At 29.9% G+C, this 18570-nt stretch overlaps 1 protein-coding gene across 1 annotated transcript; it reads right to left on the reverse strand.

Moving 5' to 3' along the window:
- Positions 1 to 1827: 1827 nt before the first annotated feature.
- Positions 1828 to 14662, reverse strand: LOC107451105 (Peroxiredoxin 6a). The gene is made up of 6 exons (XM_016067093.3): positions 14330 to 14662; positions 13226 to 13382; positions 9994 to 10137; positions 6607 to 6680; positions 3623 to 3695; positions 1828 to 2107 (listed from the first exon to the last, which is right to left on the reverse strand). The coding sequence occupies exons 1-6, from the start codon at positions 14413 to 14415 to the stop codon at positions 1973 to 1975; spliced, it is 669 nt and encodes a 222-aa protein (XP_015922579.1). The 5' UTR covers positions 14416 to 14662; the 3' UTR covers positions 1828 to 1972.
- Between the last annotated feature and the right edge of the window lie 3908 nt (positions 14663 to 18570).

The following is an 18570-nucleotide window of genomic DNA, read 5'->3' on the forward strand; positions in this document are numbered from 1 at the left end:
CACTCTATAGCGGAAGTCGCAGTAATCCGACTATCGTTCGGGCGGCTTGGGTTTCTCGAATAGGACTTCCCAAAAATTTTAGTTTTTGGAACATGGTCGGAAATTTTCAAAATTGGGAGAAAAAAAGGCGAATTTCCGCTTTTTCGCGGGGACACGAAGCGTTCATTGAAGGATAATCACGTGATGCTTGATCGCGATGAAGCAGATGCGTCTCGCTCCGAAAAACTAAACATAACGGAATGGGAAGAAAAGAGCGGCGACGCGCGACAAAATTATTTTCCAGAATTGACGTGAAATTCCCTGAGAATTCCCGGTTTTCCAGTGGTATTTCAAAATTCCCTGAGAATTCCCGGTTCTCCCGGTTTCCAGAGTGAGTGGCCACCCTGTAACAGCACTCCCCTACCAGAATTTTATCCATGATAGAATTCAATGAATTAGATACCACTAGTTGATTCATTGCTGTTTTGTGAGAAGCCGGGAGAGCTGTATTAAGATCACCATACTTTTGTTGATCGTGAGAGCTGTATTAAGTTCACGGTTGTGGACGCTCCTGCGTTGCCTTTAGCAGTTGAGTAAATACGTTGTGAGTGATCGAGACTGAGTAGAAACAGCGCGAGGAGGCGAATAATGTCGCAGTCACAAGTCAACTGTTCAATGTGGACAATCCAATGAAGTAGGCGTTACTCGCAAGATAGGCACATTAATATCGAAGTGGGAGTTTCTGTCAAGGAAGGCGTGTTCACATCACATTCGAAGGTCACCAATGTGAGGAGAGTAGATATTGACTATGTCAACCTTTGCCTATGAAAAGGTACCCCAACATAGCATCGAGTTAACATGTCTTATATATTACTAGTGAATTGGAATTGTATTTTTGTAGTGGTAGATACACTACACATTTTAACTCAATAGTTTGCATTGAAGAACGTAACACTTCTGCACTCTAATGTATAGGCCCTAAAAGTGGTATTCTAGATAAATGATTGAAAAAATGAGCAGACATGGAGAAAATATTTGTGATCGAAATGGGCCATAGAAGGCATAAAGCAGAAATCTCTACCAATGGCAACATTTCGTATGCTTTCACCATTAGCGTGTCGAGAGTCACGGGAAAAGGAAGTACAGTTCCTCTCTTGATTTTGAATTAGATTAAAAACTTGTAAGTTAGGAAACTATATGGAACTGAACACTACATTGAACAGGGTTGCCACTCAAATCAGGAAAAAAAAATTCCATGTGTTTTCCCTGTACATATTATACACAATTTATTAAGATGAAACAACAATTACTGTGATCTTGTGTGAGCTATATTGGGTATACTATATTTATTAGCTTTAATTGCTGGAAAAACAGCTGAACATACTTAAATAATGCTATAGTAAATGAAATAGTTTAGTATAGCTGAAATATCATGGTTAAATATCCCATGAACGGTCACCATTTTTTAAATGACAAAAATAGGAAACAAAATTCCGTGTATTTTCCCAGTTCGCAAAGAAAAAAAAAAAAAAAATCAAAATTCCCTGCATTTTAGGTGATTTTTAAACTCCTTGCATTTTCCAGGTTTTTCCTGTGAAGTGGTAACTCTGTTGAATATGGTTCTAAAAGAAAGGGTTGTGGAAATTAAATTTTTTTTTTTGACAATTGAATACGTAAAATATGAAGAAAAGGGAAAATATTGTAGTACATTCCTATGCAACTGAGAAGGGGAGAGGGAAAGGAACAAGACGTGGAACTGGTCTCCACCCCAGATGGCATATTTGAGCATAGCAATCCCAAATTATATAATTAAAAAAACAGAAACAAAAAAAAAATAGTCCATAAAAGTGCAAATGCAAATAACGTTTTTATTAAAATAACATCATTTGATTTTTTAATAAAGTAAAAAAGGCTACGTGCATCAGTCACTCTTTAATCTATCTGTTTTGATTTCCATTGAGGTAGATACGAATAACTGTCCATTCCAACATGATTAAGCATTAGGCTGAGGTGTTAAACGCAGGTAAGGCTTTCCAGAAGGCATCTCCTTGACCCTAACACCTTTAGGGAAGAGAGTGGGCAGGTCAGCTTCTTTGATGTTGGGCAGAACCATGCAATCTTCTCCTTGCTTCATAAAAAAAGAAAAAAAAAAAAAAACGTATTTCATCAGAGGTGATAAATTATCAAACTAACTATTAATAATTATAAGTATAACAACACAAAAATATATGCAGTTAACGTTCTTCACCGAATTTAAATTAGAGCAATTTTATGATTTACAGTGTGCAAAATAAATCACCCGGAGTAACCTTTGTTCTAATGATCGGATTTTCATGAACTAAGTGTCAATGTTAATGGTTCCAGGGTTTGACTTCAACCAGGGATCTATCTAGTTTTTCCTGAGAGGTACCCATTTTGTGAAAATTTAGACATAATTTGTGAAAATCAAAAATTATATTAAAAAATCAACGCAAAAATATGGATTTATCGTTTCTTACGGTATACAAAAATAAATTTTTTAGATAAAGTATTTCATGAAACTACTGTTTTTCCTAAAGTTGAATTTGTGAAGGTACCGCTGATCGGACCAGTGGTAAATTTGGCCTGGACAGACCCCTGCTAATTATTCAGTTGCGAAATCAGAAACGAAAATGTATTTTATCTGAATTAACATATATATATATATTTACATATTTCGATTCCAGACCCTCAAAATAAGGGTTTAAATTTCTAAAAAATTGGATCAAAAATTGGGGTACTAGGCCAACTATATATATTTGGCGTAATCCAAAAAAAAAGGTTCAAGGGATAGAGCGCTTGCCTTCCAAAGAGATGCCCGGGTTTGAATCCCAGGGGTGACTGGTCGATACGAATTCCGCACCTGGCTTGCACTGATCACAGTATTGATGTCAAACATCCTCAGTGGTAGACGGATCATAGGCTAAAGTTCCCTTGCCGTCAGGATAACCGCGGGCGGTTTTTCTCTCCATGTATCGCAAATGTGACAAAAAGTTCTCTACACGAAAGCAAAAATTACCCAATACTTGATCCAGGAGTTCCGTTGTCTCCTAGCTTGGGTTCAGAATTTCAAGGATACGGAATTGAACATGAGTAGTCGTCAACCCAAAATTGGGTCAGCAGTTCAAGGACAGATAAAAAACTAACTATGTTATTGACAAGGGAGATTTACTTAATGTTTCTCCATTGCTAACTAACCAAGTTGAGACAGTAAAAAAAAATCAAGTTTTTCCATTCATCGTTTTGTGTTGATTTCGGCCTAAAAAGCGAAGATTGTTTTCACTTTAATCTGCTTTGAAAATAAAATTTGAGCACATGAACTTCTTTTATGCCATTATTTCTATTTAAGTTGTTTTTAACTTTTTTTAATATGAATATTTTAGACTAAAACCAAATTTACATTAATTATTTAATTTTTAATATAGAGTTGTAGGGTAAATCACGAAAAAGGTTCCGGAAAAAAATTAGATAATAATTATAATGCACATTTACAAGGTTTTATTTAATATACAACATTTCTTTTTACTGATTAAACTTGTGAATATTATTGTTCACAGATATGCATCAAATGGATAGCAAGAAAAAAATAACTACATAAAGAACACTAAATTTTTAGCTTCCATACCTTCCAATCAACGGGAGTAGCAACATTCTGATTTCTTGTAAGTTGCAAGGAATCGACAACCCTCAGTATTTCACTAAGAACAAATAACATGATTTAAACATATATTATAAATGTGAATAAAAATAATACTTGGAAAACTTTCTTATTTGTTACAAAGAAATAAATAATTAAGTGGTAAATAAATCATGATACATCTTTTTCTTTGCATAATTTTTTAATGTTACTTCGGAAAAAAGATTGGAATTTTTTTTAGGGGGCAAAAAAATGACTTATTTTCATTAAAAATGTAAATATATACACACAATGAAAGCAGTAGATTATACGGCAATAACATTAAAAAAAAATGTAGTTTAAACAGCAGACCATGAAGTGACTGTTTTTATTGCTTTTTTTCTAATTGGTAATAAATGGAAGCGACAATATTTGGATAAATTTCTCAAACTTGTAATCTAAGAAAAGGATTACAAGTTTGAAAAACTTATTCAACCTATAAAAATATAGATAATTAAACAATAAAAACATACTATTTTTTATACTTAGCCATAAAATAAATAAATAAGTTATCCTAAAATATGAAACAAAGCTGTAAGAAAATAAAATACAAAAGTAGAACTTATCAATCAATAAAATAAAAGAACAATTTTTTAACAGCTATGTCTTTCCAAAAAAAAATAATAAAATAAACAAATTAATAAAAATATCATACAAATAATCTGCATTTAATTGAAAATAAATCATGATGAAGGATTTAAAGAACTGAAGAGGGGGAAAAAACTTTAAAATGTAATATGTTAAATTTTTTTATTTAAAAAAAAAAATCATAAATAAGATGGATAAATATATAGAAAATATAAATTACAATGGTACAACCACAAAATTAACTAAAAAAAAAAAACACTTAAAAACTTTTTTAGAATTAACACTAAACCAACACAAAAAAAAACTAACAATAATAAGTTAATTAATGTTATTCATTTAATTGAAGTTAGCCAGAATATAACAAACTAAACAAAATCAAATTATAATAAACTGAAAATTTATTAAAAACACCAAATTAACTAATATAAAACAATATTAATTATAAAAAAATGCAATATATTTCATATCTAATTATGAGCAAAAAAGGAAAACTTACTAATCAAATTAAATAAAAACTATACTTGAATTGTTAACCATTCTTTTAACTATCATTTCAATATGTTCATTCCATTCTATCATTCATTCCATTCTATTTAATATGTTCATTCCATTCTTTTAACATAATAAAACCTATACAGGAGTTTTGAAATAGATAAACTGAATTTTTTTTAAAAAAAAAATCTTTATCTTAAAACTCATGAATAAGAACTAATTTATTAAGAAATTTATTGCTAACAGAAAGAAAAACCCTCAAAACTTATAGGAATGAAAATGTATCATTGCTTGCAAAAAAAAGAAAGCTGCAATCTGCTTAGTAAAATAATCATCTGTTTTTAGTTATAAATAATTGTAAACTATCTTCAGCCTTTATTTCTTTTACCTAACAGAAAAAATATTATAAAAGCAGATGTGATTCTACATCAGGCAAAACTTGCAAATGATGAGGAATTCACTGAGGAATCAGAATTTATTGAATTAAAAAATATTGTCTCTTTAAGATACATAAAATAAATAAACACAGCATACAATAAAAAAAAACCTTTTGTTTGTTATGATAATGTATTATTCAAATCTTTAAAACAATAATTTGTCATATAAATCAAGGATAACGAAAATTGAGAAGTAGATTAAAAAAAAAAATATCAATAATCTCCTAACTTGCAAGTTCCTAACTTGCACAACACTTCCGAAACGTTATAGAATAATAGAATCTTGAGGATAAACTTAATGACGGTCGGTCTGGGAAAAAATCTGATTATTTCTTTGAATCCACTATTGTGCATGCTGAAATTACTATTGAAGAGTGAACTCCCGCAATTTGATAGGCTGATAAATTTCCTGACAATTCCTATTTATGGGGCAAAATTATTTTCTGAAAATTAGCGAACTTTTTGTTTCAAACATCGTTTTCCCTGACGATTCCTGGATTATCCCGATACTCCTTGTGCGCACAAACCCAGTATATACTCATGTATGAATATGTTTTAAAATTATTTTTCATGTTTCAACTTTACTTTTCAGGATATATCTGTGATATTTGTTACCCACAGTGCCCTTGCCACCCAATTCCATGAATAATCAGGGCTCTACCGTATCAAAGATTAAGCAAAAACTTTACCAAAGAAGTAATATTATACCAAAAGCAATAATAAATAATAGAGATTAATCATAGTACTTTGCATCACGATAGAATCCAATAACAAACTGAGGAGTAAAAAAAAAAGAAAGAAAAAGAGTAGAGGCTAATTGCCATTCTCAAATTCGCCAAGTGGCATTGAATGCCATTAATAGAAAGAATTACAGCTCAATTCAAAAGATGGATATTTTTTAATTATTCCTACACTTCACGTGAGAAAAGGGTATTTTATTAAAGAAATATTTTATATAAAAAAACAAACTAGGAAATGCTTAAACACTTGAAAAATTATTTGAAAAATTTAAGCTTTCTATGCAAAGTTGAATTTAAAAAATTGTTTTAAGATTAGATAAATAAGTAAGTATCAAAAATACTCATTTTAAGATATTTTTGTGAAAATAACAGCACGGTTTCCTAAGTCAACTTTTTGGAAATTGATTAAAGCACTGAAGGAAATTGATTAAAGCACTTAAGTCAAAAATGAGTAAAACCTCTTTTTGGCATCAAAAATAAAAGTTCTGCATGGCAAAAGTGAGGTCACTTTTTAAACAAAATAAAAAAGTAATTTTTGGCTACCATTTTCAGTATTGGGATACAAACTTGCCACAAGAAAAAAAGAAGGTTACAAGTGACACACTCAAAAATAAATAAATGCTGTTCAACAGGAATTTATTCTGAGAAATAAATCCCCAAATATCATAATACATACTCGAAATTGCGACCCGTGGTAGCAGGATAGAGCATCGAAAGTTTCAATCTTTTGTCAGGACCAACGATGAACACCTAATTAAAAATAATAAAGGCATTTAATTTTGAACGAACGAAAAGTGTTACGTCTAATGAATTTTACTTCAAAATAAATAAATAAATGAAGTTGAAATAAATTTTTCTATCCTATAAAATTTTGTTGAATCTATTAAAAGAATAAATCAAACAAAAAACCAGTTCAGTCTACATGAGCAAGCATCAGTATAATCCCCTCCCCTCCGTAAAATGGCTTCTGGGAGTAATTGCTGAATTTTAGCGTATCGTATTTTCATTTTATGCTGTGCAGTTTAATAGCAATACTTTGTATGTAACCAAATATATACTACTTTATTACATTAAATCAGTTCATTTTTGTCTAATTTATTTTTGAATCAATAATCTTTAGTAGTTTTTATTTAAAATAATAATAATATAATAAAAAAAAAAGCTCACTTAATTTTTTTCTTCTTAAACTCTTGCTATTAGCCAATCCAATAGAAGTCTCTAAATTAAAAAAATTTCAAAATATTTTGAAAGTGGGGTTTTTTTCTTAAAAAAAAACTCCTTTTTAATTTAAATAATCACACTTTTGTTTCATTTCAGAGTCGAAGCTTGAAATCATTACTTACAGTCAGAGTTTCAATCTTTGTTCAATGCATGCATGTAAAATATTTTTAATGACTTCTGTTTTCCAAACAATTAAAACCAAGCTTAAGTTTATCCTTTCACTTAGAATTTGGCCATTAGTCAATCCAATTTTATAATTTGTAATAATAAAAAATAAAAATAAATAATAATCCAGTTATGCCTTAATAGCAGCTTTTTTTACATCAAATAATTTAACATCTTGTTTTATTTAATAAAATAATTAATTTCGCATCATTGCATATAAGAAAAAGTTTAATAATATTTAATTTCAGTGTACAAAGAATTTATACTACATATTGCATTAAATTTAATAATGATCCATTGGATAAAAAAAAAAAAATTTATATTTCATAAAACTTAACTAAATACTAATATTTTTAATTGTATACAGTGAAATAAGAATATTGATTAAGTAATACTGAAGTATAGCATTTTTATATTACAGACAAGCAGCATTGGCTAGTTTAAACCTTATTATATATAAAGAAAAATTCATATTTCATAAAACTTAAAATTAATACTAAATATTATTTATTGCACGCAGATAAATAATTATTATAAATAAATCGTACTGAAATACATGCATTTTTATATTACAGACAAGCAAGGGGATAAATCACTCTTTAATAAATATTACTGAAATAAAATTTAAGTGTTTATTGTCATGTTAAGTGGAGGTATAAAGTAATATAAAAACATATTGAAAACATTCAGTTCCTTTTTTAATGTTAGCATATTTAAAGAACAAAAGCAAATTCTTTTGTATTATTATTGAAAACATTATTTAATAGTTAAATGCGAAAATATACACTAGGAATGGCTTAGTTAATTTTAATTAAAGGCTTAAAATATTAACAGACATATTGTTTAAAAAAAAAAAAACAATGAAAAAGATAGGGGAAAAAACCCAATCTAAACCAAAAAACCAGTTTCTTTTTGTTAAATTTGAAAGAATGAAACCTTAAGGGATTTTATTTTCCGAAAAATTAAAACAAAGCTTATGCTTATTATTTCTCTTAGAATTCGACCACTAATTAAAGTGTTAAAAATTTTTATTTGTAAGAAAAAAAAAACATCGCAACATTTAATTAAAAAAAATTTATTTCAATTAATTTTCAATATTTTTTTAAATGTGTGTAAGTTACATGTTTTTATAGAACTTCAATATTTCAAACAATAAATCTTTAATGGTTTTAATTTTCAAAAATAAAAATTAAAACAAAGCATATATTTAATATTTTTTTCAAAATTCGGCTAATGTCAATCCAATTTCATAATTTTAAAAATTAAAAAAAAAAAAAAAAATCCAGTTATGTTTTAATAGCAGCCTTTTATACATCAAATAAATTAACATTTTGTTTTATTTAAGTGTTGTGTTTTAAGAAAATAATTACTTTTGCTTGTTTTTTAAGAATGTTTTTTATTTAAAAAAAAAGCATTATGTTAGCTAATATGTTTTCATTGTAAAAATAAAATTGTGACATAGCATAACCATTATTAACCATTCTTATGTTATTACATTTTTCTAGTTAAAAAAATACAAAAGTTTGTATAATAAAGGGTCAATTTTAAAAGCAAATGGTTTAATAAAACTTATTTTTCCTGTTTCCATTTATAATTGTAAAAAAAAAAAAAAAATTATAGTTAATTTCAATGACAGGTTTAGCCTTGATGATAGAAAACTTAATTTTCTTCAAGAATAAAGATACCAATAAAAGTCTACAAGTTTCAAATTTCATGCTACTGATAACCATGTGAAAATTATTTTAACCAATATGCTTTCATTGCAAAGATAAAATCGTGATGTAGCATAATCATTATTAACTCATAGCTACCATAGGAAAAAATCCAGTAGATTTTACGAAATAATATAAATTTCATGATAATTGCTGCAAAATGTACTAAATATTTTACACATAGGGAGATTTTTACAGTCAGCAAAATAGAAAAAATGCAATATTTCCCAGTTATGATTGACATTTAATGAACTTGAAATGTTATATATTATGTTTATTCATAATTTTGAATAGTAATAGGCATTTAATTCAAAGACAGTTAACAGAATATTTAATTAATTTAAAAAGGAGTTTCTAAACAAAAATAAACTGAACATTTTAGAACAAAAAAAGTTTTAAACTGATTTTTATAAATGAGGCTCGCTTTATTATGTATTAGTATAGTAACACTTATTTAAATATATAAGCGAACAATAATCTACTCAAAAATTATATTTCAAAAGGGATTTTTTAACGAAACTTAATCAATTTTAGGGAATTTTCTAAAATATACAAAAACCAGGAGAATTTTTATGAAACCAGTAGACCAGGAGAAACTGGTAAAATCCAGTAGTCTAATAGAACCAGAAGAGTTGGCAACTATGTTAACCATTCTTATGTTATTACATTTTTCTAGTTAAAAAAATATAAAAGTTTGTATAATAAAGAGACAATTCCATAAGCAAATGCTTTAATAAAACTTACTTTTCCTGTTTCAATTAATTTTAATGACAAGTTTAGACTTGATGATAGAAAACAAGAAGATGCCAATAAAAATCAATAAGTTTCAAAAGCTCAAAAAAAGGCATTTGAAACTTGTTGACTTTCGTTAGTATCTTCATAAATTTTTGAACCAAATAAAATTCAAGTATATTTTTCCGTTTTAGCTTTGTGGGATTATTCATTTGGTAGTTCCTTATACTCACAGCTCGAGCAGTTAAAGGTAAACCATCCTTATCTTTTTCATCAGGATCTATCATTCCTAACTGGACAGCTAACTCTCTCTTTTCATCAGCAATAATAGGGAATGGAAAACCCACATCCTTCAGGCATGCATATGCTTTGATGTCCTAAATTTAAATCAAGATTATTTATTATAGAAAACTTTTTCTTTCTAAATAGCAATATAGTTATATCAAATAGGTAGTCGATAGTCCCTTGCCAAATTATTAAATGCACTATAAAATTCTATATAAAAACTTAATTATCAGGTGATAGTATGCAGCTTTATTGTTTCGACGTGACTGTTTGCATTTGTTTACGCTCGTATATCCATTGGTGAAATTAGACGATATATTATATAAATATAAAATATTTATTACATCAGGCATTATATTAGTATATTATAATAATTAAATCAAATAGGCGCACTATAGTGATTTAATAGTGACATGTTTTGCACAAGTTTATAGGCAATACTTTTATATTTAAACATACATGTAATGGGTTTTTATTCAAAAGATTTTTATATACTTCCTATGCGTATTTATTTTTAACACATTGCATTACAGTGTTAACCAATTGATATACGAACCAGTTTCAGCAGCGTAAAAACAATAAAGCTGAATAGAATCTTATAATGCATCTAATAATTTGGCCATGGACTGTATTTTGATTAAACATTCATATTTCTTCATTTCTTTCGAATGGAATTTTTAAAAAATATAATTCTACTAGGATCAGCCAAAATAAAATAAAAAAATCAATAGATAAAATAAGTATGTTTAAAAAAGCCCAAATGCATGGGGTGTTTGAATGAAAACTTAAGAATGAGTTTTTCCTTTAACACACTGGCAGTTTTGATGCTTTTCTTTCTTTTGTGTCTAAATGTTTACACCTTTTTCTTCTTCTTTATACAACTGTTGTTCTTTTCACACTCCAATAAAAAAAAAAAAAAAATCTGGTACAATGAGTCATTTTTCTCTAATATAATTCAAGATGAGGGGGTGTTTTTGTACGAAAAAAAAGAGTGATGAAAAAAAAAAAAAAAAAAAAACAAGCCTTTTTTGAAGTACAGAACTATTTACAGACAGATAATGGTGCGAGGTTCTTCAAGTGCATGCCATTTGGGAGGGGGGGATAAAAAATACTTTCTACTGTTTGTCTAAGATAGGTACTCTGACCGTCACAAAGTCTGTGGCAATCTGGTGCTATGGGAACAAGAAGAGGGCATTTTAGGGAGGGTAGCTTCGATGAAGAGGTCTCCTTTTCTCTCACCAAAACCAGTCCTAAAGAGGGATCCCGCACCCCTACTTGAAATAATCATACCTCGTTACCATAGTCACCGTCACATCTCCAGACGAATGTCTGGCAGAGTACCTCTCTTAGACAAACAGTACACGCTTAACTGCCGGAGGGTAAAATAAATTTACTCAGCAGCTAAATTACAGTACATTAGAATTAAATTACATTGTTTTCGTAAGACGAATGTTTTTCTCTTTCACACTATAATTCGAAAATTAATTCTAAAATATTAACAAAAATATGAAATACATGGTTCATTCCTAATAAAATTTTGTTTTATTTATTTATGTTTTAATAAAAACAATCTCATTTTGTGACATGCATTCTCAAGAAACTAGATTTTTTAATTCTATTATTTTTCATTGAAGCGTTAAATCAGATCAGAAAACTTTACAATGAAAAATGGTCATTCATTTAGCTGTATATTCATACATCAGATAAATAGGAGCGTTAACTTTCTAAAATTATCATGTGTTAATTCAATATAAATTAACACTAAACATACTAACCCTTAATGTATACCTATTTCTACCATAGCCGGTCACATGACCGGACTTTATGTTTCTTGATTGAATGTATGAAATATGGATGTTAGGAAGGAAATAAACTAAAAAAAACTTTATTATGGTTAAAGAAAATTGTAAATTGCCAATTTTTATGTACAGTAGGGAACCGATTATCCGGAACGGTCGGGACCATCGCTATTCCGGATAACTGATTTTTCCGGTGTTCTGAATCGCTCCAAAAAGCCGTTTTTTTTATTGTTAAACCCAACTTAAAAAAAAGTATTTGAAAATAATCTTAAAAAGAAGAAAAAACGATGAAGTAATACACTAATGATTATTTCCAAAATGATGGTAAGGTAAAAATCTTTCAAAAAAGAAAGAAAAATCCTAAAATCTTATGAGGAGAAAAATCTTTTTTTAAAAAAATGGCGAGAAAATTTATCGAATTTCGTTCCGGTTTTTTGGTTTTCCGGTTTTCTGATTTCCGGATAACGGGTCCTGTACTGTATTAAGAATTTTTAATTCATTGTTCAACACATTTTTTACACATACAGGGTGTTTTCATTGTACATTTTCTGCAAATATATTTCTTCTAATTATTATTATTTCTATAATTCTTATAATTAATATTATTTCTTTCAGAGCCTGTGCTGTCTTGATTGTTTCTAAAATTTTTCTAGGTAAAAAGTAACAGTCAGGTAGAAATGAAGTAAAGTTATCAAAATGATATCCAAACTACTTATCAAAACATTCAGTTTTTGTCACTTTTTCTGACGCAATTTTAGGAACTTTCTGGAAATTTGAATTCACAGTTACTCTGGTTAAACTAACATTGCAGAAATATGCAACTAATCGAATGTAATATGTTAAACGTGCATTACATCGTAAATTCAGAGCCGATAACCTTACAAAGTAATACATTTTTCTCCTGGTCAAATGATCAGTTGTGGGAGAAATAGTCACACGGCAAGTATTATTCGAAACAAACAAAATATATATAAAAAAAGAATATTAACTGTATATAATTGTTAGAAAAAGTCATGAAGTCAAATGTACGAAAATATGAGATGATAAACCATTTTTGATGCAAAAGTTCTTAAACGGTCATTTGACCGGTTATGGCATGTTTAGTGTTAAATACTTGTTAATTAAGTCTCTCTCTTTTTTTTACACGACACAAACTTGACATCGAAGTTTGAAATCATTACTTACAGTTCTTGAGTTGTCGGTTTATAGCATAGAAATTCCTAATGCAAATTTTAGTAAAAAAAAGAGGTAATATATGAAGAAATATTAAGATATAAACAGAAATTCAGAAATAAGTGAAAATACGAAATACTTTTCAGAACTATTAACATAGAGAAATACAAGCTATATTTAAATATTATAGAAAGACATTGTATTTTACCTCAGTCCATTTTTTGTGACTCAAGACATCATCACAGGAAAGAGCTATGAGTTTTACATCACGTTTCTCAAACTCTGGAGCAAGTTCAGCCGCCCTACCAAGTTCAGTAGTACACACTGGAGTAAAATCAGCTGGATGGGAAAATAAAATAGCCCATCTGCAAAATGAAAGTTCACAGTAATAATTTGCTATCAGGGGACTGTCTAGACATTCTGTGAAAGGTCCTGTTTTTGCAAAAGTGTGAAAAAACTGCTCATAATTTATGAATATAAAATAAGTATTAAGTCACATTCTTTCTACCAGGGTCCTGCTTTTGTGAATTTGTGCAAATAGGTTCCTGTTATTGTAAAAATTACTAAAAACCCTTTCAAGAAGTTTTTAAATTGTAAATAGATACAAGATTCTGCTCAACAATTGCTTCTACTAAATTAGAGATGCAACATACAAGTATTTGGTATTTAGCATTTACTGCTCAACGCAGAATATTCATTTTGGACGAATAATGGAAAAAAAAAAATTACTCACATTTTTAATAATTTCAACTGACATATTTTAAATAACGCAATTTAGTTATATATCACTTTTAATGTGTTACGCATTAAGTAAACTTAAACAATTCGTAAATTTATAATATTTTATTTAAAAAATTGCCAGAAATTAATTTTATAATCCATAATATTCCATTAATTAATTTTATGAATTAATATAAATTGATCAATTATTTATTTACAAAAAAAATAAATTATCATTTAATATGTTTGTAAAAGTAGAAATATTTTCTTAGAATACTACATTTGGAATTTAAACTTAGGGAAATTTGGAAAACATCGCACCTCCCCACCAGAAAGGGTTTATTTGATTACCAAAACAATAATGAAGATAAACAAATTTGTGAAGGGTTCGATTAAAAGATAAATTACTTAGTGAAGGGATTTCTTCCGAACAGAGCCCCCCCCCCCCCGGCAATGTAAAAGTAAAACTTTTATGTTAACAGAATAAAAATACATGATAAAATCAAACCAAACTTATGCCCGCATTTTTTTGTGAAAAATTCTAAATTATTAATAATATATCGGATAGTTTAATAAATTAAACAATACGTACGATTCACCAATCCAATCATGAAATTGAATTTTTCCTACAGTCGTATCTGCACTAAAATTGGGAAATAGGTCACCTAAATTAACCATGACTATGCTAAGAAAATAACGCTATTTTACGGATTAAATATGTCCACTTAAATTTGATACACCGGATACACTCTTTATTTAATTATCTACCATCAGATTATAAGAGGCATCAGATAACCTTGCACTTTAATTTGAGGCAGTGGCTGTAGTGTGGATTGCAGAAGAGTACGAGAGCTCTTCGCATTAGCTTACAGCTCTTATTTTATGGCTATTGCACTGATGATCTGATTCCCACAGCTATCTTACCGATACTAACAACAGCGCTACTTTACAGAAACTAATCCATCAGAACAGTAGCAATTTTATGAGTAGAAAAGTAATTAGCGATCAAAATGGGCTGCAGGTGCCGTAGAGCAGAACTCTCTATCTATGGCAACACTTCACATGCTTTCCCCATTAACGTGTGGAAAGTCATAGAGGAAGGAAGTATGTTAGTTTCTCTCTTGATTTTCATACAGATAAAAATCTTTTAAGTTGGAAAACTGTATGGCACTGAAAACTAAATTAAACATAACTCTAAAGAAAAGCATCGCGGAAATTTTAAAAGATATTTTTATTAAATAAAAAGGGAAAATATCGTAGTGCTTTCCTGTACAACTGAAAAGAGGAGGAGAGGGAAGGGAGAAGGGCCAAAGGCATGATACCGGTCTCTCCCCAGATGGCGTATTCGAGCGTTGCGATCGCCAATAAGAATTTAAAAAAATGTAATATATAAAAAACATTTATCAAAAGGAATTTATATATATAAAAAAAACTAGATAATTCGTGTCCCGCAGTGGACTGATCGTTAAGACACGGTTCCGAGCAGATCACCGAAGTCAAGCATCACTGGCTGCGGCCAGTGTGCGGGTGGGTGACCACTTGGATCAGTCTGCGTAGGGACCGAGGGTGTGCGGTATTGGTCCTCGTTAAACTGTGCTACCGTAAAGTGCTCGACTTCACGCGCAGGTCATCGGGCTACCGATGAGGGGATGCCATCCCCTCCGCAGAGGATCAAAATTGTGATGGCATGTCTTCGGATCATCCTCCGGGATGTTTCCCAGATCGTCGCCAATAGCCAATTGTGCAGCTCTAGTGCGACGTAAATTAATAACAACAACAGCAGATAATTCGTTTACTAATTTATTATTAACCAACTTTAAAATTTTTAATCTATTTGAAAATGAAGACAGAAACTAACGTACTTCCTTTTCCTTCCTTACGAAAAAATTGAAGTCATTTTTCGGAATAAATGAGATATCTTTTAAAGGTATTGTTCTACATATAAAAATTATTATTTTTCCTTTCGAAAACAGCATATAATACCAAAAAAAAAAGAAAGAAAAAAAAGTGCAATCCGGATAATATATTTACTTATTTATTAATTTTATTTTATATTACTTTTTTCAACATCTCTTTCGGTATTTTAGGGTGAATACAGTGTTCTATATATAAAAACGAGTATCTTTCTTTGTTAAAGAGCGAATAATGGCGGAAAAATAGACAAAAATGGTCATCGGAGGCACGGACACCTCCCCACCTTTAATTTTCAAATTCGGCCAGAAATTAGGGTTCAATATACCGAACAATCGTATCAAAGAAAATTTCTTATAGATATGTTAGGTGACCCACAGTGGAGCAAAATATTTTTTGTTGACTAATCGGGAGAGGGTGCTTAAAGCTAAATATTCGCAAGAGATTCGCGTGAAGCTTGACGTGGTTGGTTGAGCTCTGCGGACAAGTCTGGATATAATCTCCGGAGGCACGCACACGCCAACAGCAATCTTATCTCTATCCAGAAGTACAAAGAATTTGAGGAGAAACAATTTCAACAATTTTTTATCAGTTTTTACGGTGGAAAATATTTTAACTGGTATGGTCAATAACTAAATACATTTCGAACGCAAAACTTGATAATTTGAAATCAAGTGGTACAACCTTTAAGTTGATTTTTAGAAAAACACTTATATGCTTAAAGTTGATGTGCCACAGTTATTTAAAATTAAAGAGCGTACAATGGATCGCTCTACTCCCGTCATTTTGCAATCTTGATGAAAGAAATTAGTATCGACAATTAAAAATCAGAGAACTTAATCAAACTCTTCTCATTTGCGTATCAACGTAGAAAAATTTATTAAAACTTTCCCTGGGCAGCCATTTTTATGCCAAAATATCATTTATAACCGTAGTATTCTTTGAAAAGACTTACATCAACACTATAGAGAGATTTAATTTCATACTAGTCCTTCGTTTAGCAATCATTTTGAAAAATTTAGAATCGTGAGGAAAAATAAAATAAAAAATAAAATACTACCAAACTCTTTTTTTTTTCGTTTAGCAAAAGAGAGGAATTTTGTAAAATTTTCCTGAACAGTGAATTTTCTGCAAAAACTTATCCAGAGCGGTGAAAAGTGTTCCGTTGCTTCAAAACTAGTGAATTTGGGGAAATCATCTTTAGAATTTATTTAAAGACTGGGAAGTTGTTTATAAATGGCATTAATGTGTGATTTTCCTATTGAAATATGAAATATTCTTTGTTTACAGATTTTTAACAATAATGATCTATATTTATATTTAGTATATATATTTTGAAATAATATAACTTAATTTGGAAATACTTATTACATTTAATCATATTCTGCTTGGAATTTTATTCATTTATTTATTTTATTATATCACTTAGAAACTTACTCGCATTTATTGGGGAGATAAGACTTAGGAAAATTTATACAAATTAAATAAGATTTTTCTTTAAACTAATTTTTTATCTATAAATTATTTAAATTTTTCTTATTTATCTTAAATATCAATTTATAAAAGTTAAATACCGCTACTTACAGTAATATTTGAAAAATAAATGCCTAATAAACAGCTGTTTCTTAGTTCCCTAATTCTATTTAGGATTAAACCTTGTGGCTTAATCCTAATGATTTAAAATATGATTAAACCTTGGAACATATTATCAGTTTCTTGAACCATAATGAGGTAGAAAATCACCGTAACTGTAATAAAGTTTCAAATTGAACTATCTTTTTGAACAAGTTCAGTTTTTGTCAGTATCTACAAAAATGCAAAATCTCTAGGAGCAAGACATCAATTTTTTAGGGACCAGCATGTTATCGAAAAGAAAATAGCATTTAGTTCTATCATGAATTTCAGAGAATCATTGGAGAGCAGCAAATGCATTTAGACGCCATGGTGATCGGGATTTGTAGATCCTCATGTGCAATCAAGTTTAAGAAGTAAGATAATAAAGAGTTTTTGCCCAGAGTTCGCTTAACGTTAACCTTAATGCTTACCTAATTTTTTACCCCACAGAGACACTGCCATATGTGGGAAATTTTTGCACGCGCGCTGTTAATAGCGTTAATGCAGCGGGAACCGCAATGCTTTGTAAAAAATCTCTAATATAATTGAACTTGGTACCATATTAGGATTGCAACACATTCTAGCAATAATAATGGTTCAAAACGCTGTAAGAGTTGATTCATCTCACCCTGTCCCGAAATCCTTATACAATGCATAAATTTAAAGAAAAAAAAAACGCTGTTTTTACTCATTATAACAGTCGGTCATCAATGAATCCTGGGGCCAGAATAGCCTGGTTGGCAGCGTGCTGGATTCACGTTCGCGAGAACAGGAGTTCGAATCCAACCTACAGAAGACTCCCTGTGTAGTAAATGGTACACGTTAAATCTGTCGGGTCACAAAGTCCTCCATGTTCCCATTACAAATTACATACTGAGTTTGAGATTGATTGTTTTCTAGTTCAGGTCAAAATTTCGATCTGCGGATGAATTCACCCATTCATCCGCAGATCGCGAGTGAGACGTATGGGCGTGACAGAAGTCGAATTCTTGGCTATAGACGGCACCACCGGAAAACAAGAACAATCGTACCCCTTGCCTAAATGGACTACGACAACAGCAACAATGAATACTGCAGTTCAAAATAGTCCTCAGACAGCAAATGTTTCAATTTATTTTTAATTCTATCTATTGAGTTATATCCCCCCTCCCTAAAGGGTCTTAGAAATACCCATGCCAATTCCTATTTGGCAAACATATCATTATCTAGTCTTTACTCATTTCTGAATTGGTTAGCTGTCCTGATATGTCTTTCGATTGTACAGTAGGGAACTGATTATCCGGAACGATCGGGACTATCGCTATTCCG

The sequence above is a fragment of the Parasteatoda tepidariorum genome, chromosome 5 (assembly GCF_043381705.1).
Source record: "Parasteatoda tepidariorum isolate YZ-2023 chromosome 5, CAS_Ptep_4.0, whole genome shotgun sequence".
NCBI classification, from domain to species: Eukaryota; Metazoa; Arthropoda; class Arachnida; order Araneae; family Theridiidae; genus Parasteatoda; species Parasteatoda tepidariorum.